General features: G+C 33.2%; 1 protein-coding gene across 2 annotated transcripts in view; it reads right to left on the minus strand.

The window, feature by feature from the left end:
* Positions 1-3,639: 3,639 nt before the first annotated feature.
* Positions 3,640-25,401, minus strand: part of Tbc1d23 (TBC1 domain family member 23) — a 61,038-nt gene continuing 39,276 nt past the window's right edge. Inside the window, exons 11-19 of one of the 2 annotated variants that reach the window (XM_047564489.1) lie at positions 23,478-23,648; positions 21,473-21,515; positions 19,723-19,829; positions 16,909-17,048; positions 15,585-15,629; positions 12,536-12,624; positions 10,097-10,232; positions 7,334-7,528; positions 3,640-5,272 (exon numbers count right to left, since the gene is read on the minus strand). In XM_047564489.1, the coding sequence (XP_047420445.1) occupies positions 5,191-5,272; positions 7,334-7,528; positions 10,097-10,232; positions 12,536-12,624; positions 15,585-15,629; positions 16,909-17,048; positions 19,723-19,829; positions 21,473-21,515; positions 23,478-23,648 (1,008 nt within the window). In that variant the 3' untranslated portion in view covers positions 3,640-5,190. The remainder of the gene's footprint in view (positions 5,273-7,333; positions 7,529-10,096; positions 10,233-12,535; positions 12,625-15,584; positions 15,630-16,908; positions 17,049-19,722; positions 19,830-21,472; positions 21,516-23,477; positions 23,649-25,401) is intronic. The other variant, XM_047564490.1, reaches the window with a different exon arrangement.

Genomic DNA, 25,401 nt, shown 5'->3' on the forward strand with positions numbered 1-25,401 from the left:
TTGTGGTATTTGGAGACAGGGCCTTTAGGAGGTAATCAGTTTAGATGAGGTCCAGAAAGTGGGGCTTTTCATGATGGGATCAGTGCCCTTATAAGACAGAAGGCACTCTCCACATCACAGAGGAAAGCCCATGTGAGGATGTAGTGAAAGGCAGCTAGCCACAAGCCAAGAGGAGATCCTTCACAGAACCCAACCATGCTGGCACCCATATCTCAGATTTAAAGCTCCAGAAGTATGAGAAAAATGATAATTTCTTTTGTTTAAAGCATGGTATTTTTCTTTAGTGGCCAAAGCTAATACATTCAACAAACTAGGAATAGACAGAACTACTTCAATCTGACAAAAAACATCTACAAAGAACCCTTAAAAGCTAGCATTATAGTTAATGATGAAATGCTAGATGTTTTCCCTTTAAGACTGGGGGGAAGAGAGACAAAGATGTCTGCTCTCACCACCTCTATTTAACCTTATACTGGAAGCTTCAGCCAGACCCATCAGCTAAACAAATATAAGGCATCTGGATTGTAAAGGAAAAAACTATTGCCATTCACAGATGACAGGATCCTGTATGTAGAAAATCCTAATGGATGCCACACACACACACACACACACACAAAATTCCTGTTCTGTTGGAATGGAAAGGTCAGTAAGGTTGGAGAATGTTAAGATCTACATATTTAAGGAAATATTTCCACTTATAATAGCATAGAGAAGAATAAAATATTTAGGAATAAATGTAATAAGAGATGTGCAAGACTTTAAAAATAAAGTTATTGTGTCTATCTACAAGTAAAGAAATATTTTTTAAAAAGATAGCAATACTCTCCTAACTAATTTCATTTTATGCCATCCCTATCAACATTCCAGCTGGTTTTTTTTTCCTTGTTAAGTAAACACTCTACCATTGACTTATGCCTCTACCCCTTTGTATTTTTTGAGACCTTGAACTTTTGATACTCCTGTTTCCAGTAACGTAGATTAGAGGTTTGCACAACTGTGTCTAGTTCCCAACTGTTTTTGTTGCAGAAACCTACAAGCTGATCTTTCATATGAATATGGAGATGCAAGGGACTAAGAACAACAGGCATTCAGAAAATAATCTTGAAAACAAGATCAAAGTTGAGAACTTAAACTTCTCAATTTCAAAAGTCACTTCAAAGCTACTGTAATCAAGAATGTTAGTCCTAGCAGTAAAGACAGACATACAGACCAATGCAATTTGAAAGCACAAAAATAAATTGATCAGGTCAAATGATTTTCAACAAGGCTACCAAGATGACTTAATGTGAGAAAAAAATCCTTTCAACAGGGAGTACTAGCACAAATGAGTTATTTGTATGTAAACTACTGAATTAGATCTTTATATCATATAAAATTAATTCAAAATGGGTGACAATTGTAAAAATTAAGGAAATGATTCCATAGATATACCACCAAAAGACCAAGTGACCAAATAGGCTTATCATCAAAATTTTAAACTTTTTATGGTTCAAATCATACCATCAAGATTGTGAAAGGAGCCAGGTATGTCGGCACATACCTATAATCCCAGCTACTTAGGAAGCTGAAACAGAAGGATGTCAAGTCAAGGTCAGCCTGAGCAATTTAACGAGACTCTGTGGGGACATAGCTTTGTGATGAAGTGCTTGCCTAGCATGGCTCAAGGCCCTGGGTTCAACCCCCAGTTATCACAAAAAATTTTAAAAATAACTGAAAGGACAATTCAGAGAGAAGAAAATATTAGTGAATAATATATCTGATGAGACTTGTACCTAGAATATTTAAGGAATTCCTACAACTCAACAACAAAAAGTCAATTTTGAAATGGGCAAAGAATTACAATTCTCCAAAAAAGATACATAAATGGCCAATAAGCACATGAAAAGGAGCCCCTTAGTAGTTGCTAGGTAAACACAAATCAGAACCACACTGAGATTCCACGTTACACCCACTACGATGTCTATAAGAAAAGACAGATAATATAACAAATGGTGAGGAAACTAGAAGGCTCACACCTTTTACAGTGGGAATGTAAAATGGTAGAGCCCCTTTGGAAGTTCCTCAAAAAGTCATATATAGGGCTAAGGTTGTAGCTCGGTGACAGAGTGCTTGCCTAGCATGTGTGAGGCATGGGTTCAATTCTCAGCACCACATATAACTAAGTAAAATAGAAGTCCACTGACAACTAAAAGAAATATTTAAAAAATAGTCAAATGGAGAATTAACATGACCTAGTAATTCTATTCTTCGGTAGCTATCCAAAAGAACTAAAAATATGTATCAACACAAAAATTTGTGTGTTCACGTTTACAAGACAAAGAACAACTCAAATGTCCACCAGCTGATGAATAAATAAAATGTGATATATCCATACAATGAAATATTCAGACACAAAAAGGAATGCAATTTGGATGCATGCTAGAACATGGATGAAGCTTGAAAATAGTATGTGAGGTGAAAGAAGCCAGACACAAAAGTCACAAATTGTACAATTGCTTTATTAAGGAAATGTCCAGATTAGGCAAATCATTAGTGGTTACCAAGAGCTGGATGGAAGGAGAGTGAGTGCTAATATATATATTTTTTCTGAGGTCATGGAATGTTCTAGAATTTGTGATGCCTGCACAACTCTGTGGATAGCCTAAAAAACACTGAAGATTTTTAAATGGTAAGATTTATGCTATGTGAATTATATCTCAAAAAAATTTTTTGTTGTTGCAATATCAGGGATTGAACTCAAGGTTCTCCCACATGCTAGGCAAGCACTCTTATCACTGAGCTATATTCTTAGCCCTTTTTATTTTGAGACAGGGTTTCACTAAGTTGCCTAGGCTGGCCTTAAACCCATGATCCTTGTGCCTCAGCTTTCCAAGTAGCTGGGATTACAGGTATGGGCCACAATGTCCAACTGTCAAAGATAGTTAATATTATACTTTAATAAGCAATAATTATCAGAGAGTGGGAGAAAAGAGGGAATGCTTTCCCTTTTTACTCAGTTTCTTTTAGTCTTGTTTTTCTCATCCTGCAAGTCAATAATGTAACACCAAACCTCATAATGATGCAATCTGTGCAATCTAATGAGTGTAACTAATCTAACTGTGGTGTTACTTCAGATGAGGAAAATAAAGTTCATAGAGGTTAAATGGCTTAAGGCAGTAATTTACTACATGTGTGGGATTTAATATCACTAGGGGTTTTTTGTTTTTAAAAGATAATATCTCCCCTATGTGCCTTTCATTCCTGGACTCAAGCATCTTCCTGCCTCAGCCTCCCAAATAGCTGGAAATATGGGGTGTGAACCACAGTGTCCAGCTAATATCATTTGCTTTTCAGTTTTAAATAAAACCTCTTTTCCTCTCATCTAATTCAACAGAAATAGGAACTTAATACAAATGGGAAATCTGTCTGTTTTAGTTTTGTTTTGTGATACTGGGGACTGAATCCAGGGCCTCACATATTCCAGCAAGTGCTCCACTACTGAGGTACATCCCCAGCTAAATATGAAATCTGAACATTTAAAGTCTAAAAACAAATCAAAACAAAATAACCCCCAGTCATTAAACTCCTAATTTTGTGGAAGGTAGAGATTTACAAATTGGGGGAAAAAAGGAAAGAAAGACGTTTTCTTTAAGAACAAACTGTTCAGCAAACTGTACCAGTTTATTTACAATTGTAATTTATAAACAGTAACACAAACATCTTTACATTAATATTGTGAAAAAAGTCCCATGACTGAAATGGGCAAAAAAATCAGACTTCAGGACATTTCTAAAGGGGGTGCAAAGAAAAGGGAAAAAGTGCAATACAAGTTGTTGGGGAGATTATGAATATCAAGTATCGTACCAGGTGCAATTTCATGCAAATGTCTTCATCCACTCAAACTGTTTTTATTTAGTTATTAGAATAAAATTTCTTGAATTATGCTGTCTTCTATTCACTTGATTTTCATTAAGAAAATTAAAATAACTGGTTATTAACAGGGCACATCTAGATACTTCTATCAACCTCTTAGAGATAACCTTACATTTTAGGACACAGCAGATTATATTTGCTATTTTCCAAATGGATTTTACAAAAATCATCCCATAGTCCCAAAGATGTTTCTGGATCTCTTACCACATGTAATTAATATGGGCCACCATAAATTAAGCTGATAAAACTGGAAAATAAAGCAGATCACTTCAGTTTTCTCATATTAACAGAATAAAAAGTTACAAACCCCCGGAACCTTAATGAGAAGACAAAACCAAAAAAAGAAAAAGGAATTTCAGAAAAGTGATATAAAAACAATTGAAATTTACACACCTCTCTGATTATTTATTTGGCTTGTACTTAAGTGGATATGGAGTGTGGTCACAGACCATCATCTCAAGGAGAATAAATCAATGTGTGCTCAACACTTGTTTTGAAATATCCTAAAAATAATCCACTTGTAATAAAGACCAATGACATTTTTACAGATACAATTCTGTCCCCCAAAAGCTAATTTTGATCTTAACATGCCTACTTACTAATAATGTTTTCAATTGCTTCTTAGAAACAGTCAAGATGAAGTTTTGTATTTCTGAAGTATTCAGTGTCCAAGTAATTACATAATGGAGCAAAGATAAGGACTTAGAAACTGATGCTTCAATATTTCATTAGCTGGACTGTATTTTGAGTTGGCTAGAATCTTCATCCACTTAATTAAAAAGATTTCATTCTTTTTAAGAACAGAAACAGTGAACTAATTATTAGTCTGTTTTTAGTTTTTGATATTGCTTAGTGGGTAAAACTAATTTTAACATTTAAGGAAGTCTCTTTAATTCTATCTCTAATTTTCAGTGAAGACATTGCAAATATGTATGTGTATGGTTGTTTGAAAACCTGAAAGTGATGTATGTTCCCCGAAAACAGCTCTTCAAAACAGAACTGCATTCTGTACCCTTGGTCCATAGGGGCACAATGGCAGTTACTTCAAAGTCATTTAATAACTGGCCTTTGTAATAAATCATTTTATAAAACCGAAAACACGAAAGAAAATTTTTTTAAAAATTTAACCATCCAGAGATTGATTATAATAATTTACACTTAGACCTGCAAGCACCCCCATGAGTAAATGAAAGGTCTCTGGTTAGTATTCAGTCAGGAAATATATGTTCATGTTTCTCTTGGTTGCCTTAATTTCATTTAAATAATTTTCTTAATATATTAACTTTCCAAAGCATCCAAAACTTTCATGATCTGTTGTTTTATGGCTCTGGTAGCATCCCCTGCATTTGGAATCAAATACCTGTGGGGAGAAATATATAGATAGATATATATTAATACAGTGCTTTACCTTCAGGACTCAGCTGTCAACCCTGATAGAAGCTTTCCCTAACCCACAAAGCCGGCAGAGATGCCCTCCTGTGTACTCCCCATAGTGTATTTCAACAGATATTAAAAGCTTATTTTGAAAGGAAATCTAAATATAAAAGCCATGTGATTTTTTCATATAGTATAAAGATAAATTCTCTGAACTATTATTAAATATACATAATAGATAGATAATAGAACACAAGGTAACCAAATATAATATTCTTCTGCCCAGCACAGATAAAATTTAATCAGCCACAAAGTCATAATTTGATGGTATCTAATTCCAAAGATAACAAGTACAATACTTAATAATTTAAACTTGAGCAAGAATGTAAGTTCCCTAAAACAGAGACAGTTATCCCAATTTTACAGAGGGTTATAGATAACATTAAATAATATTAAATCTTTAAAACATAGTCTTTAAATACTCCTATACATGAGTCAATTCAATATCCTTTGGTTAGGATTAATGTATAAGTAGATATTAATATGTGTATACTCTTTGATCCATTGAATCTACATGTACAAATTTGTTCTGAAGATGATTAACTGTTGACTAATTGAGTACTATATTTGGTTCTATCACAAGTCCAGATCTGGGAATCATTCAACCCTCTGGGCTTCCCATTTTTCTATAAATTAAAGATGGTTTAGTATCAAAATAGGGTTGGTCTGTAGTTCTTGTACCTGTGAGCTGTCTGTCACTAGTCCACAATGAGATAAGGAGGAGCTTGTATCAGACTGAATATCCCTAAAACCATGAATGTCCCCAATCCAAAACGCATGGAACCTGAAATGTTTCAGATTTCAGATTTTTTTTCCAATTGTGTAATATTCACACATTCATAATGAGATATCGGGATTGGGGAGATAGCTCAGTTGGTAGAGTGCTCACCTCATAAATGAGATATCTTGGGGATGGTATCCAATTCTAAACACAAAATTCATTTCATATTAACCTTAAAGACTGAAGTTAATTTTATACAATACTTTTAATAATTGAATTCATGAAACCAAGTTTCCTGGTTTGTAGTTTTCCACTTGTGGCATCATGTCAGCTTTTGAAATGTTTTGGATTTTGGAGCATTTTGAATTTTTGCGTTAGGGATGCTCAACCTGTACTACATCCCTTAGTATACAGCCCAACTTACTGACAGTGTGTCAAAACAACAGTTTTTTGATGAGGGAAAATAAAAATACTGACTTTCAATCTAAGACAAGTTTCTTATTTCACTGCTAACTGGCATTTAGTGCAGTACTGGTATGGATTATTCTTAAGGATTCTTTTGTCAAAAGTTTATGAAATTAGCCACGGCACTTACTAAAAATTACATATTAATGGTTAAACCACATAACTCAGGATTGAGGAGAAAAAGATAATAAAGAATACTTATAAAAACAATCTCCAACGAAGCAAAGTGGACCTAAGGTATCTTAATTTTTGTCTGCCAAATGTTGAGTTATTTACCAGACAGGTTTATTGAGAACTTAACATTTGTTTGAGAGTATGTTAGGGACTACAGAAAAGACCTGGTTCCTGATACCTTGGACCTTACAATCTAGCAATAATATTTTTGCTTTACTCACATGTTTACAATTTTATTCTTCATTGATGTCTTTACTAGTGGGGTTCATTTTGACATATTCATAAATGCATATAATACAGTTTTCTTCATTTCATTCCCCAGTATATCCTCTTTTCTGCTGCTCCCCCCTCCTCTGATTCCCTTTACCTAGTCTATTGGTTTTCTTTTAATCTTATTTTTTAAACTGGTACATTATCATTATACACAAAATTGTAGTACACATGGCATCATCTGGCCAACTTAATTTCCCAGTTTTTCCTCTTTTTCTCTCCTCCGACCCCTTGGTACATCACCTCTACTCTTAAAAAAAAAAAAAAAGTATACTATTCCACCATCTCACCAGAGAAACAAACTGTTCTTAATAATGACTTGCAATAATTCAGATATCATCATCTTAAAAATCTTACCTTTCAATAGCCAAGATTTCTATTCCTGAAGCACTGCTGTTCCCATATTTGAAGGTAATTAGCTCGGGATGTTTTTTTTTAGATGTAATTTTAACTACAGAATTAAGTGCTTGTCGAGACTGTATATAAGCCAATCCTTTCCTTGAAAGAATCTCCCTTAAACAGTACATATGTGTTGCCGTAACCAACAGATGACTAGAGAGAATAAAAGAACATTAAAAGAAAAAAAGAATTTTAAATAAATAATTCAAGATAAGTTATTGTATCAACAGTCCCAATGATAAAAAATATTCAACTCTAAATGAAATTGCTTTTGAACTAAAAAATATAAATTAGATAACAGCTTATAATTTTCCTTTAATTTTATGTAAAATTAATGTTTTATAACAATTATGCAGTTATTTAAAAGGTATATTTTAAAACTTGATTCAATATACAAATCATTAAAATAGTAGGTTTTGATTGAAATGGAATATACTGCCTTTGTGATTTTTAAAGGGATTATCTATATTCAAAATTATTCTCAGTCAACACATCATAATCTCTATCTAATCTCAAAGATCACTAAATAATGGTTGAGTTCCTTACGTATTTTGTAAGAAAATGCACAATGTTATAAAATAGAGAATATTTAATAATATCCAATAACTGGATCCTGAAGGCAAAATGAGTACAATTTTTTCCCAGAGTTTACCATTTTAAATATTTGGTTAAACAAAATACATCTTTTGTAGATAAACCCAGTACAAGGCCAACAGAAAAAAGGGGAATAAAAGCAAGAGAAAGTCTAGGTTTGCTCAATGTCGGGCATCAAGTCTGCTTCCTTCCTTAAAGAAAGTAGGATTGAATGGTGGTGCACACCTGTAATCCCAGCAACCCAGGAGGCTGAGGCAGGAGGATCACAAGTTCAAGGCCAGGATCAGCAATTTAGCAAGGCCCTAAGCAACTGCGCAAAGACCCTGCCTCAAAATAAATAAAAAGGGCTAGGAATGTGGCTCAGAGGGAAAATGCCCCTGGGTTTAGTCCCAGGTGCTATAAATAAACAAACAAATAAATAATAAGTAGGGCTTTTTGCCCTTGGGGCATGATTCCCCGTTCCTAAGTACCAGATTTAGATATAAACAGAGAAACCAGCCCTGAAATGTTTAAGCATCTGTGCATATCCCATGGATTCATGGACTCCACGGACCTGTAACTCCTTTGTGGTGTCATTTACACAGACCCAGACTGGTGTGAAGGCTTTTTCTCCTCTTCCCAGGAAATAGTGCCAAGGGGCCCAAGGTCCTGCTTGTGACCACTGGTAAGGCTGGTTTAAGGTTCTGGCTGGTGGTGGTGACTAGAATTTCACTGTGCAGGGGGTTTAGAGCTCCCTGTGGTGTCAAGCAGGACTGGTGTAGAAAATGGTGAAGAGACCTCAGTCAGTTGCTGAGAGGGCATAATGTATAGTAGCTGCTTGGGGACTCTTACATATGAGCATAGAATTACCACCACCCCTTTTCACTATTTTTTTTGGTGACACTCAACCACTGAGCCATATCCCCAGACCTATTTTGTATTTTATTTAGAGACAGTCTCATTGAGTTGCTTTTGAACATGAAATCCTCCTGCATCAGACTCCCGAGATACTAGGATTACAGGCACCCCACCCTTTTCACTTTTAATAATGATAATACTCTTACATTTTTATTTAAAACAGTAAAACAAATATCAGACAGTTCAGAATATGGAATTTTTACAGGACAACTGACCTGGACTCAAAGGATTCATTCACTGTGAATAGTAAGGGGAAGTGAAAGGAAAAGGGAAAGAACTGTTGTACACTGGGGTCTCACCCAAGAAATACAACAGACAAATGCAATATGAACCATAACAATCCTGAATCCCTAAGAAAAACTCTGAAAAAGATACTCTGGCCCAGTCATGTGGCTCAGGCCTGCAATCCAAGTGATTTGGGAGGCTAAGGCAGGATTGCAAGTTGAGGTCAGCCTCAGCAATTTAGTGACACTGTGTTTCAACATAAAAAATAAAAAGGGATTGGGTTGGAGTCGTGGCTCAGTGGTAGAGCACTTGCCTAGCATGTGTGAGGCACTGGGTTTGATTCTCAGCACCACATATAAATAAATAAAATAAAGGCCATTGACAACTAAAACAAAAATATTTAAGAAAAAAAAAAAAGGAAGGTCTTGGGATGTCACTCAGTGGTACAGTTATCCCTGGCTTCAAACCCTAGTACTGCCCCATCACCCTACCCCAGAAAAGAAAAGATACTCTGGGATACTCTGAAAATTTTGGGTATGATCTATATGTTGGGTGATATTAATTTTTAAAAAATTTTAGGTGGAGTCAAGGCCTTGAAGTTGTGTAGAATGATGCTCTTACTTTTAGGATATTTATGCTAAAGCATTTAAGGGTGAAGTACCACGTCTATGAGCTTCTTCTGAATGGTTTGACAAAAAAAGAAGTGTAGGTCTATGTGTGTGGAGTGTATACGTATACAGGGGGTAGTGTGAAAAGATGTTACCAGTGAATCTTGCAAAATATAGAGGCATTCAATGTAATATTTAATAGTTTTGCTTAAAAAGTTTCAATAAATTTTCAATAAATTTTACATAAATACCTCAAAAATCAAGACACATAATACAAGTTCACAGAAGAAAAATTATCTTTTGTACTTGGATAAATAAAAGTTCTTCTGCAGTTCAGTTTTATATTATTAACTTCCTCAATTAATTTTACTTCTGAAGAAAACATTCTTAAAAGTACCTAGGGAACATGTGTCCACTTTCTTTCACTTCTTTACAAGGAAAATGATGCTTGATGTCTGGCTTGTTTATCCAAGTCTGAATGTTTACAACTTCTTTTCTATCATCATCTGACATTGAAGAACTGTCAATTTCATCTACAAAGAATTTAAAGTGTTAAAAGTGGGTATTACCAACTTTAAAAATGGAACATTTCTTAACAACTTGAAAGATTTTTCGTTAGTATTTTCAACACAAGGATTTGAAGGAAAAAAAAAAACAAAAACAAAACAAAAACCTATACAATTCTAATTCTGCTACTGTATTTCCTTCTGCCACTGACATTAATACAGAAGTGCTATTATGCAACATCAATTTATAGGGTAAGAAAGTCAAATGAAAATAATACTAAGAATACAGTTTTAACATTGTTTTACACAGATAATGTAACTACAATCTGTCTAGTCTATAGAACAATGGCTGAATTGTTTAATAAAAAGTAACTATCTGGAGGGTAAAGATGGCAGAGTTCTTTTTGTTTTATTTTTATGATTTTATGAAGGAAAATAACAATACAAATCAATCCTGGTATAAATCAGTAAAAAGCTCTCTTTACTTTCCATAAGAGAAATATAAAATATTCTAATTTTGTTTTTCTAATTTAAGAATTGCATTCCCTAGTGTTAATAATTATGAATGTTCTTCCCTTTGCTTTTTACTAAGTAGTTCAAAATATAGAGTATAATGATAAAGGAAATCTCATTTGTCCATAACTCCACATCCAGCTTAAATGAGTGAAGCCCTCAAGAATCTCTCCCTAATCACATCTCTCTCACTTCCCCACCAAGTAGTTACAATCTCTAATTGGTGTTATTAGTTCCATGCATGTCTTGTTGTTAACCATATTATGAACAGCTTTAAATAATATACAATAGTATTTTTCAGTTTTAATAAAATATTTATAAAAAGAAGGAAAATATTTATAAAAAGAAGGCGACTTACATGCATTCTTCTGCAACTACTACCCTACTCCCAACATGGTTAATTTTATGTATGTAATACACATAGTTCTTGTTTTCTCATTTCTATTACTACCCAATTTCCCATATATTTAGTGTAAATATATGAGTAATATATGATAAATGTAAATATACCAAAATTTATTTATCCATTTACCTCTCCCTTTGGTTAATGGAAGAGTTTACATATTCAGGGAGAGATAACACTATTCAGACACAGATAATAGGAAGATAGCAATAGAAAGGGGGGAAAAAAGAAGAAAATGAAATAATTAGAAACAGCACATTTGGTTTTCTCTGATAAGTGCACGACAATATATAATGAGAGGGGGGTGTCTGGGGTAAGAGAAGAATGAAGGAACTTTGGATAGTGTAGAGGAAAATGGGGCGGGAGGGGGTGGGGGACAGAAAGCAGAATGAAACAGACAGTATTACCCTATGTATATGTATGATTACATGAATGGTATGACTCTACATCGTGTACAACCACAGAAATGAAAAGTTGTACACCATTTGTGTACAATGAATCAAAATGTGTCTGCAAAAATAAAAAGATTTTAATAAAAAAAAAAAAAGAAGAAATAGCACATTTGCCCCAATGCAGGTTTTCCAGAGGGTGACTTATTAATAGCTATTGAAACATCACGTGGTTAGCTTTAATCTAGTAATCTTACTACTAAAAATTTACACTTTGCATACACTTTAAAAAGGTCAACTAGATTTACGTATAAAAATATCTGTGGCCATTTGAAATAAAAAAAAAAATCAGTGTAAATCAGAAGACTGTAAATAAATTGTGATATATGGTATAGAATGAGGAGACATACAGGCTGAAATGGAAAATAAGCAACATGTATGAAGTAGAAAAGGCAAGATGAAATTTAGAAGTCTTTTTTCATTTTGTACATTTATATGCTGGGTTTTTTCTAACTAAATACATTAATTATTATTAATTAATCTGAATAATCTAGGTTATGGAATCATAAACCAAAGTAATAAATTATTTTTAAAAATATAATCACAAGGAAAATAATTTTCCTTAACACAATATCCCCATCTTGTGGCACTTTAGAATATTGCCTTCAATTTCAAAAGGCTCTTTTCAATTGTCTCAATTTTGGAATCTCTGAAATCTAGTCCCACAACTCTCAATCTTCTAGTGGGTGATCAAAATGATTTAAATCCAAACTTAGCATCTACACTGATAACCCCTCAAAGTCATCAGAACTCTCCTCAGCTGAAGACTTCTACAGTCAAAAGCCTACTTTAACATTTCTGCTTGGATTTCTCATAGGCGCATTTATCTTAAATCAAACTTTTAACAGAAACTCAGACACTCTCAAACTCTCTCTGCAGAATCTCACTGTTTTATACAGCATGTTATGCTACTCCCAGGATGACTCCTGGTGACTGAGGAAAGCAGTCTGTAGGTGTTACTACACCTGTGTCATATTCTTCTTCATCCCCAATGCTGAAAACAGGCTTTACACCACGGTATGGCTTGCCCACTCTGTCACTGCTGCTGACATGCCTATATTGAAACAATTTTAAGAAAGGAAATCATCACTTAAGAAGTTATCAAAATTTTCACCAAGCATCATTTGAATATTTGAGCAAAACGTAAATATTCTTTGCCTCCCATGTACCACCCAGAGCTTTAGGACAGCTATGTAAAGGAAACTGAAAGAAGATAAAGAAATTATGCTGGCAAAAGTAGCATAAGGACTTGATAGGCTGAATGCTCTTAAATCTGTAAAAATTAAATTTAAACAATTTTAATTTTCATATTAAAACCAATGTTTAGACCTGTTTGGCTTTAGGAAACTACACAACTTCTCTATACTTCTATTTCCTCATCTGTAAAATGGTAATAATGATATCTACCCTTCAGGGTTGTTGTGACAATTAAACCAGATAATTGTGCTGTAAAGCTCTTAGAACAATGGCTGGTATTAGCAAGTACTACATACATGTTTATTAGGCAAAACAGGTTATGGTACTAAATAATCAAAAGTAATGTTCAAGACTTTCTTGTTTTTTTTTTTTTTTTGGTACTGGGGATTAAACTCAGGGGTCCTTTACCATTGAGGTATGTCCCTAGTCTTTAAGACAGGGTGGGTCTCACTAAGTTGCTGAGACTGGCCTTGAACTTGCCAGCCTTCTGCCTCCCGTCTCTCAAGTTTCTAGGATTACAGGCATGTGCCACCATGCCTCACTCAAGACTTCTCCTACAATGTTCAAGTGTCTTAGAGTTTTTCTTGCCATTTTTTATTACTGCTTATTTTAATTGAAATTAATATCCTATTTCTATTGCATAAATACAAATCACAAAAATGAATCTTCCTTTCTTTCTTTTTCTTAAATATATTTTTAATTGTAGATGGACACAATACCTTTACTTTACTTATTTATTTTTATGTGGTGCTAAGGAGCAAACCCAGTGCCTCACATGTGCTATGTGTTCTACCACTGAGCTACAACTGCAGCCCCTTCCTTTCTTTTTCAAATGGCAGAAGCATAAAGTACATATACACTCAAACTTGCTAATTCTACAGGAAGTGTGACCTCTTTTACTTTAAAGTAAAAATCAACACCTGATTACTTCTTTTCAGGTAATTCCAAATAAACCAAAAGGTAAAGTTAAAATATTTCAACAAAATGCTACATGTTTCTTGGGGAGAAAACATTGGATTATTTGCAGGATAAGGTTCAGTTATGACTATCCAGTGTAAAGGAAGACTAGAATTTTTCTTCTTTGTCATATACGAAGACATTCAGCATCTTCTGTTTTCAAGAGATAGTCCAAAAGTGTGTGTGTGGGGGGGGGAATCAAACCACATGTCTTTACTTAGTTTAGAATTCAGTTTTCCCACAAGATAAAAATCAAATTTATATTTAAGTAAACATATATATATATCAATAAAAATATTACTATAATCTGATTTTCTTGAAATTGACCTAGGTATTTACCAAAACAGAAAGAAAAAAAGAAGAAAAGTACAAAGGAAGAAAAAAACTAATGATAGTTTATAGTGTAACAGATACTGTTTGTGAATTATAAATTAAGTTGAAAACAGTATGTAATCTCAAGGTTTGATTTTAAGTTAAAAGTTTTAAAATCACTTGATTTTATGTTAAAACATAGCTAATGTAAAATTGTCCGTATTAAACTATATTCATTAAAGTACTTCAGTTTGGATCAGGAATGTCCTCCAAAGGTTCATGTGGCAAGATTTAGTGCTGCTGGAAAGCGGTGGAAGCTTTAAGAGGTGGGACTGACTAGGAGGTCTTTGGTCATTTAGAACATACCCTTAAAAGGATGTGGGACCTCACTGCTCTATTGTTTGTTTTTTGGTTTTTTTTATTTGGTACCAGGGATTGAAACCAGGGTCGCTTAACCACTGGGCCACATCCCCAGTACTTCTTTATTTTGAGACAGGGTCTTGGTAAGTTGCGTAGGGCCTTACTAAATTACCAAGGCTATCTCTGAACTTTGGCTACTCCTTTCTCAGCCTCCCAAGCCACCAAGCCTCCTCACTCCTTCGTCTTTATCTCTTTCATCCCAACCATGTGATGAACAATTCTGATTTGCTATGCACTCCCCTCCCCACCATGACATGCTGCCTCACCATAGGCCCAAAAGCAATGGGAAACCTTCAAAACTGTGAGCTAAAATAATTTTTTCTCTTTTTAAGTTGATTATCTTAGGTATTCTGTTATAGTAATGGAAAGTTGATGAACACAGAAAGAGATAAAAATGAAAAGAAATAGTTCAAAGATCTTTGAAACTCAGATTCAGCTTTCTATTAAAAGGCAAAGAAAAATGTAATAGCTTTTTTTAAAAAAGCTTGAGTGTCATCTAAATGATAAAATTCTATAAGATTAAATTATAGGTTATCTCCTGATATAAAGCATAAACACAAAGTAACAAAGATCATGCTTTCGTTAATGCTTGAACCAGAAAGCATGTATAAACAATCCTAAAAAAAGTAACTCATTACTCATCTAGAGTTATAATACAATTTTTTAACAACAATAATATAAGACTGGTTAAAATTAATTAAATACAATGGTTGGACTTTATGTATTAAAAAAAAGTTCCATTTTTAGGTGCTATAGTTTTCTGTTAGGGTGAGAGAGAGTACTAAATTATCTCCCTGCCAACTCTTAACTACACATACACTTTTCTTTGGTTCACTTTCCCCCTTTTATTCTCAGAATAAAAACTGCAGTGTTTATCAAGTTCTTGGATTTGAGTGAGTTTGATTTTCATATGAGTAATGAGAGAAACATGCAAGCAAAAAACAAAAAACAACTACTACAAAAAACCAGATCCATCAGCATGATACACTCTTACAAGCAGAATGAGAAAAGTAGCTTTTGAGGTAGCTGCATGAAATTTTAGCCAAGACAGCACAAGGCTTATAGATGGCATGAGGCATGCTAAAGGAAAACAAAGGTTCAATAAAGCTGCTCTACTCATTGGCTTACCGCTCTGTACATGATCTGTCTGGCCAAGGAAGATTGAAAGACATTCTATAGCAAATCAAGGTAGAGGACAGAACAAAATGATTATAAAAAAAAAATGCAATAGCTTTAAAACAAAAGTATGGTTAATCAGTTTTTCTAAGTCAGAGATGTATACTGTTAAGAAAACATTTCAACCATCCCAAGTACAAAGAAAAATGAAGAAAAGTCAGTTTTAAGTAATACTTTAAACAAAGACAGCAGTCTTTTCAACTTATGATTAATGCTAGTCTATATGAGTGTATTTTAAAATAAAATTTTAATTGTTCATGCTGCAAAATGTTGTAATAATAGTACTGTAATTCAAAAACACCAAAAGAGATTTTATAGAGCAGATAAAACTTTATTGAGCAAACATCTATCAGGACTGATAACATGTTTGAACAATTATCAGTGGACTATTAGATAAGGTACAATTTTTGGATTAGCAAACCCCCCCACTATTTTTTTGCTATGTACAAAAAGGGAATAAGTATACTTTTGTATGCATAGGTACTATCCTTAATAAAGGGACAAAGAACAAATTCCTGACATTCAGTTCCTAAAGTCAAATATTTCAATGTTCCTAGAATACTATAAGATACAAGAATGAAATTAAATACTATAACACATTTCCAAAATCAGGCTTGCCTAGAAGCAAACTCTGTTAAAAGGTTAGTTTTAGTATAGGAACAAGGAATGATCAATTAGACTAACACATGGAAAAATAAAAACTCACATACATTAATAATGAGAAGTAGTTTAACAGACATCCTAAAACTAGCTTATCAATTGTTAGTCATGTTTCCTATTTGTCACTGGAAAAATGAAGTTTGCTTATACTTGTGAACAAAATTGTATGAAGATCTGAACTTAAAAAAGTGGGATTCTGCTGTATTTAGTATAACCAAATTGTCTCGGTTTTAAATTCCTGGAGCAGAGGAAGAAGTTCCTGTTATAGACCACTGCATTTCGGAGATGAGGCCCATTCATTTGCTATTTGGGAAGCAGCTACAATTTAATTGTAATACATATAGGGAAACTTAGTTTTTTAATGAATAGCAAAAGGGGCAGATTCCATATTTGCATCTTATTCTTTGCAGTGGAAAAGGAGAAAAGAATCTTTATAGTCAAATTTTATAACAATAAAGTACATTCCTATAATTATAGTGAACACTATGAAATAATCTGACAGAAAATACACTTTTTGATTCTTTTCTAGAACACTTTCTATTCAATTAACATTAACTCACAGTAAGGCACATCTCTTTAGTTTTACTCATAAAGTCACACTATTTAACAAACTCACCGGTCCACAGGAGTCGATGTATTCTCAATAAAACTGATAACTTTTTCCCTGACATTAACCGATTTTGTCTTCAAAGCCACAGTCATTTTACTTACTAAAGATTTCATTCCTCTATCATTTGAGCCATTAGAAGATTCACCCTGAGGAACAAGAACACAGATGGATTAACTGCTCTCCAAACAATCAGCAGACATATTACTGCTAAAGATTATCCACATGTTATGGACTGAATTATATCACCACCAATTTACAAGTCGAAGACCTAACTCCTAGTACATGCTGGAATGTGATTATATTTAAAGATGGGCTTATAAGAAGTAATTATGGTTAGATCATGTCAAGGTGGGCCCCTAATCCAATCCTTATAAGAAGGAAAGGCATGGGGATACATGCACAGCGAAATGGCCACATGATGACATGGGGGCATGGTGGCCATCCACAAGCCAAGGAGAAAGGACTTATTATAAATCAAAATTGCCAACACCTCAATCTTAGACTTTTAGCCTCCCAAACTATAACGAAATAAATTCTGTTGTTTTAACTACCTAGTCTGTATTATTTTGTTATGGCAACACTAGCAAACTAATTACTAGGTGAAACTATTTTTAAAATGTAAAGAATAAAGGAAAATTAGAATATAATTGCAATACATGTGTGTATGGAGTTTGAAATCACCTCTTCTACTCTGTAAGAAATAAAGTTATAGGGCTAGGGTTGTGGTTCAGTGGTAGAGCCTAGCATGTGTGAGGCACTGGGTTCGATTCTCAGCACCACATATAAATAAATGAATAAAATAAAGGTCCATCAACAACAAAAAAATTTTTTAAAAAAGTTACTGATCTCTAATTCAGACTAGTCTACAAAAATAATAAAAAGTATAATCAAACTAGTATTTATGATGCTAACTGTTTAAACATTTATTCCTTGTATATTTTTGCTTTTTAAAACATCCCCATTTAGGCTTTTAATTTTGGAAGAAAGGTTATTCTGATATACTTAATGTAAATAAGTGCGAGTATAATTTTGTATCCTTTCACGGAATAGCTCATATATACCCTAGAGAGCAATATGATAATGGTTGTCAAACATTTAAGTGATCCAATCTTTTGTCCATTAATTCCTCTTCAGAATTTATAGAAAAGAAACAATTAGAAAGTGCCAAAAGATTTAGGTATTGTTTTATGACACTTCAAAACGTTTTAAAATGCTAGAAAATATTTATATATTTAGTGAAAAGAAAATAAAACTATATAAACGGTTAAGAGTTTTAAAATAAAATATTAATATACACATATAAAAATAAATACACATATATAACAAAAAACTGATGGAATTATTTCAAAATATGAAAGGTGATTATCCCTGACAATTACAGGTGATTTTTTCTTCTTTATACTTTTCTCATTTACATATGATGCTACAGTGAACATATTTTACTTTTATTTTTAGCATAAATAAGTTATTAACTACACAAAAGACCACGTTTCTAATTCCATACCTAAATCAAAACTAATTAAACTGACTATGGAAATTATTTGGTACTTTTGAATAGAATACATTAGGGTAGTTTCTACAATGGCCTCAATTAGTGTTTTCAAAGCTGAAGACAGAAGCTTCAAGACAAAGACTATCCAGAATAATTCTAAGGATTTTGATAAGCAATATTTTGATCAAATTATTCTACTTTTATGATTAAATAATCATGGCATATGCAAATATGTCACTATAAAAATTAACTATTAGTGTTTGTAGTAGAAAAAGACTAAAAGCAAAGTAAATATTCAACAACAGGATATCAACTGAATAAATTATTGATATATCCATACAACAGAATACTATTTAACTTTTCAAACAAAGACCTCTTGCATATCTAGAGGATCAAGGTAAAAATAAAATTCTCAAAGAAGACTTATCTGCTGAAGATGACAGTAAGTTGCTTTGATTTGTATGGCTGAAGATAAACCTCAATATATCTAGGAAGTTGAATTTTTATAGTAACTACTATTAAAGGTTTGGTCAAGGTACTACATATGCACTTTTTCATTTAATCCTTAAATTGTCTTCAAGTCCTCCTTATGAAGAAGGTTCTGTTATTATCAACTCTCTTGCATAGATAGAAAAAATATAATTGAAAGATCTTGCTAGAGATCATAAAGAAAGTTAAGTTATGGAGATGAAAACTGAACCCAGGTATGGCAGTCCAAATTAGTAACCACAAACCTGTACTACACTTCTCTATTTCTGTTTTAAAGAGTAAATGTTACATAGGTGACTCTTATTTGTTAAGAAAATGATTTAGTGACATCTAATTCAACTGATGTGAGATACTAAAAAAGCACAAAAGACTTATTACCCAAATATTTCCAAATTAGAAGAGAAAAACACATTTATCTACTATGGCAGAACCCCTGAAGTAATGTTCGTCTCCATAACTAAATATCAAATATAAAAGGACTGGCAATTGTTTCCCATCTTCCTTTGGCAAGTCCAATCTCACATGTGAATTTAGACTGAAGTTCTAATCATGTAAGTCTGGTGGGGAAGGGTACAGACATAATGTTCAGGAGACATTAGGAGCCCCAATATACTGCTGGCCCAAACTAAGATTCCTGAAACCAGTTCACTTAAGAGTTCTAGTTAGCTTAGCTGTGCAGGCTTACTCCATCATTTCATTAACCTTGCAAAAATATGACTCCTCATTATTTGCGTCTTAAATATTTTTACATCATTTCTGTTATGATGGGAGTTTAGCAGTAAATAATCTTCACTGCAAATTATTAAAACTCTCATGACATATTCCACACACACACTTACATCAACAGAATTGATACTGCTCCTTGAACCTGAAGTACTAGCAATCCAATGGCCATATCCATTTTCTGGTCCATCCACATTAATGTCTGCCAGGTGCTGCTGCAGTGCTAAACAAGAAAAACAAAACACAACAAAACCTGAACTATGAACACTTCTAGAAAGATTCATTACCAGATATAATAAACATGTCACAGCTGAGTAAAAAAAGATTAAAGGACATAATCATGAATATTTCTTTTCAGTTCTTCCATAAAGGAATAAAGAATCCTGGGCTACAGCAAACCTCCTATTCATCATTTTCAAAGCTCCCTGTACAGAAATAACTTTTTTAATTGTCCCTAAAGGTGATGATAACTATATAGTCTTTGTTTTCCTCTTTGGAAACTAATTTCTCCAGTATTAACAGATAACTTCTTCAACAATTTTATGACATAAAGGATCAACAGAAAACCTATGAAGGCTTTGTTATATCATAAGGAGTCACTAATCAATTTTCCCATAATGAAGAACAGTTATAAAAAGATAGTTAAAAAAAATTAGAGTTTAAAAAAGTTTCTAAAATCTACAGTTTACTATAAAATAATGCTTTTCAGATACTTTTGAGAATTATATGCCTAATAACCAATTCTATATCATGTTATCAGGATACTTATTAAACACCACTGAGCATAAATTCAACACTTGTTCAACACTACTTATTAATCCCTTTGTAGGTAACTCTGGGTATGAACTTCATAAGGTAGTTATGAGGTCATGATATATAGAAGATAATCATAATCCTTATTAATATCAACAAAGACTCAAGAGCAAACAGATCCTAATTTACCAAAAACTCCAAATTATAGCATAAAACTATTTTAGGTCAGAACTTACTTCTAGTAAGACTCTCATAACTAAAACCCAAGATTCTATTTACTTTCAACATGTACTGATTTGATCCTATCATTAATTTGCCCTAGTATTTATAATTCCATACTTTTATGATACCTCTTTTCCTAATATAAGGCAGGCTCTTTTCAAACCTTTTTATACTGACCTATGTCTTCATAAATTCTCAAATATTTGCCTGCAAAGACTTTGAAATTTGGCAATCATTTTACTATACTAGATTGCCAGGTATTAATCTGCAAATTTGAAAACATCAATTTATTTATTTTATTCCTCTGTCAATATTTTTTTAACCAGCTAATACCTTGAGGTAGTTAAAAAATAATATGATAAAATACTTAAATACCACATACCTAAAAAGGGTATACTGTGAAAAGTGTTACTCCAACTAGTTTCCCACTCCTATCAAATCCTGCTTCTTCACAGGGGCAAATAATATGGGCAAATTTTCACATATTTTTATAATACTATATTTTGGAGGAGCTGGGGACATAGCTCAGTGGCACAGTGCTTGCCTACCATACATGAGGCCCCGAGTTTGATTCCCAGCACAATACACACATGTGTACATGCGTATATGTGCATGTGTGCACATATAGATACATATATGTATGTTTTAGAAACACAAGTTAATTAAACACATTTTCCTAAATAGTCCTTCACCCAACATTCACTTATTTCAATTGCCTATTATGTTAGTTATCCATATGCCCTGCTGGCTGTGTCTTTTCTGAAAAAGTAAATGATTGAAGAAAGAGTCTATCCAATAATTAATTTAGTTACTTCAAATAAGCTTTGCTGACAGTCATTATAATTTTCTCTGAAAACTAGAGGTGAAGAAATTAACAAATTAAAACCTTACCCATAAATCCTCCACTGGCAATACTCACATATTCCTTATTTTTCTGTAATGAAAGATAAAATTATTCCAAAATGCAATTTAATTCAAATAAAATTTCAGATAGTTCTAAAACATTGACAAATGCAATATATAGACTTTATTTTTTCTTTGACACTCTGGACTTTGGCCTGGAGACTTATATTCATTTACGTGTGTATTATTATAAGGTCTGGTGCTAGGATAGGAAAAAGAGGACAACTTCAGGGGCCGGGGAGATGGGGAGATAGCTCAGTTGGTAGAGTGCTTGCCTTGCAAGCCCCAAGGCCCTGGGTTTGATCCCCAGCACCGCAAAAAAAAAAAAAAAAAAAAAAAGAGGACAACTTCATGGATATGAGCAGGACTGTGATTTTACTCGTAATATAGTTCCAATAGTGCAAGAGTCAAAGCAAATTTTAAACAAATGGTTTTTAGGATGTAATGAAAGTGTAAGATTTAAAAATGTTTTATCCTTAATAAAAATGTAACATAAAAAATACTGTAGCTAATTAAGAAAAAGAAATGACAGAATGCTGCCATTTTATAAACTACTAAGAATATAATGGATCTAACTAATGACAAAAAAAACAAAAGAAGAGAAAAAAAAATTCTGGATAGTATTTGCCACCTGAAACACACACCATTATCCTAGTACCATCTGCCCTCATGAAAACAATCTGTTCATGTCTCTAACTACCAGCTTAAAAGAAACCAGAGACAGGACTGAAAAATGATACCATATGACTGTAATTTGCAAAATCCAGAATGTAGGAAACTTATGTAAAGACAAATTAAAGAGGTTATTTTTAACAAATATATGGAAGGGGAAAAATCAGAAATGAGGAACCTGTAAATTAAAAGATCTTTTTTGGATCTTAAAAAATCAGGGAAACTTGATGCCAGGCACAGTGGCGCTCGCCTATAATTCCAATGGTTCTGGAGGCTGAGTCAGGAGGATCACGAGTTCAAAGCCAGCCTCAGCAAAGAAAGGTGCTAAGCAACTCAGTGAGACCCTGTTTCCACATAAAATACAAAATAGGGCTGGAGATGTGGCTCAGTGGTTGAGTGCCCCTGAGTTCAAACCCTGGTACCAAAAAAAAAAAAGAAAAAAGAAAGAAAAGACTCAGGGAAACTTGAACGCTAATCAGAATTTTTTCAAAAACAAAGTATGCAATTGCCTATGATAATATCTTTATGTTATAACAAGTTTATAGAATTTGGGTCTCCCACTTATCAATTTCTTAAGTTCACAATATCCCAAATCCTGTCAAATACCTTGTCCCTTCTTTTTCAAGGATACTTTCAAGGACCTTTCCTTTAGAATAATTATCTCAAACCAGATTCCTATTAAAAAAAAATCACTAATACTAATTAGGTGTTTTGAGGACAATAATCAAACACCAGAAGAATAAATGGCTAATTCCATAAATAAATATGCATGTATATTTTATTTATTCAATTGAAAAGTGGAAATATGAAAATGAATTATATAGCTACAGTAAAAATTATTAAAGCATAAAAAGCCATAAAGAATACAACAGGATAATCCAGAAATAGATCCTGATGCACAGAGGAATTTGGTATAATAAGAAAGTGGTAATTCAAATTTCTAATGTAATTGGTTTGCTATCTGGAAAAAAAAATTTATTCCCTACCTCACCTCTTTTTTGGAGGTGCTGGGGATTGAACCCAGGGCCCTGTGCATGAGAGGCAAGCCTTCTACCAACTGAGCTATATCCCCAGCTCCCCTACCTCACTTATTAAACAAAATAAATTCCAGATGGTTCAAGAATTAAAACATAAAAAACAAATCATACAAACGTGAAAAAAATCTGGAAAAGACCAACATTCTTGGCAAGACACAAAACCAAGAAGCTATGAAGAAAAATACAGATAAATCTGACCATATAAATAAAAGTTAAAAATTAAGCAAATTTCTGCAAGGTGATAGCAATAACTGAGCAAAATAAAATAATCTACGTCAGCATACCTGTAAAAAGTGTGCGAGGACCATGTTCATATACATGTCTTCTTCCTCCCTGCCACTACCCATAAAACAGAGGTGTTCCCCACCGGCTATGGAGCCGGACTCAATGGACTGCTTCTGTGCTTCCAGCAAGGACTTTACTGACTGTGCAAACTCGGATGGATTCTGGAGCATCTAGACAATTTTTAAAAATTAAAACTTGGCAAGTCTGTGTTTTTATATATAATTGCAAAAGTTGAAATACTTTTCCAGAAAAAAAAGTCAACATTTAAAAGGCCACCATGAAAACAATGGAAAAAGAAAAGACTATTACAAGTAAAATCCCTAGGATAAGATAAATGTCTAAATGCATACATAATACATTACAACAAATGCTGAATATTCACAGAAAGATTAAATTACACGTGCATACAAACACACATACAAATACTGCCCTACTACAGAAATATTTGTTGTTTCTTATATAACAAACAACTACCTACAGTAGGTTTAGGTATCAAGGCAAAAAGAGTTTAACATTGAGCAGAGGAGTCCATGACTAAAAAATGGGTCAAACCAGCTCTATTTTTGTTTACTGGGCAAATCTGTGTTATTTCTTAGAGGACTGTCAGAAATAGCAGAAGCCATTTATTTATCAACACTACTTTGGGTACCAGAGACACAAGAATAAAAAAAAATCTCTCTTACCCTCAAGGAAACAAGTATGCCAATAACTACAAAAAAAATTTTAAAGTATTATAATGGTGCTACATTAAAAAGTACAATAAAATCCAATAAAATAGTGGATAGATCATACAGAAAAGCAACTTCTTTAAAAGATGAAAGAGTACTCCACTAATAATTACCACTATTTTTCACCCATCATTTCTGGTTAAAAAAAAAAAATTGATAGTTTCCAATAATGCTGATGACATAAAACAATCCCCATTTAGAGTTGTGAAATATAAGGTAGGTCAGCCTTTTTAAAAGGCAATTAGGTGCCAGGAGTGGTGATACATGCCTGTAATCCCAAAAACTCCAGAGGCTAAGGCAGGAAGAAGTTTGAGGCCAGCCTAGGAAACTTACCAATACCCTGTCTCAAAAAAAAAAAAAAAAAAAGTAAAGAGGGCTGGGGATGTAACTCAGTGGTAAAACACCCCTGAGTTAAATTCTTACTAAATGAAAGAATGAATGAATGAATAAATAAATAAATGGCAATTAAATGGTTGTTAGTAGGATTTATATGCCCATATCCCTCAACACAACAATTTTACTTTTAAGAACCTATTTTACAGAAATATTTGCCCAAGTTCACACAATAAGTATAAGGATATTAACAGCAGCATTGTTTTTTTAACAAGAAAACTGAAAATAACCCAAATGTACATATTTATGTGGTAATAATATTAATTATATCAATAATATAATAACATGTTACATCTGTACAATGGACCACTATGCAGCATTAAAAGTAAAAATAAATACACTCAAATGGAAAGATCTCCAAGAAATAGGTAAAGAGAAAAAGCAAGTAACAAAACAAAAAATAGGTAAATACATATTAAAAGTTTAGATTAACAAGCTGATAACAGTGGTTAACTCAGGATGTTCTTTGAAAAACTTTTTATTCAATTATTAATGAAGCACTGGAATAAATTTTTAAAATAAGCATAAGAGAGAAATCAAGGAAGGGAAAGATAAAGAGTTTACATAAAGGATACGAACATGCTAGGATGGCCTTTTTCATTTACAATGTCCAAAACTCTCTGAGTTCTTCTACATCCATTTTCTGTTAGCTTCCTCTCAAAACCATCTAGGCCCTTCTATACTTCTCTTTAGACAAGGTGAAAAGTAGAAGGGTGGACTGCATATTTAGCATGGGGTTTACTTCCCCACTACTCTCTGTTTTCCCTAATCCTGAGGCTCTAATGACCTCAGAACAACTTAA

This window comes from Sciurus carolinensis, chromosome 9 (assembly GCF_902686445.1).
Source record: "Sciurus carolinensis chromosome 9, mSciCar1.2, whole genome shotgun sequence".
Classification (NCBI taxonomy): Eukaryota; Metazoa; Chordata; class Mammalia; order Rodentia; family Sciuridae; genus Sciurus; species Sciurus carolinensis.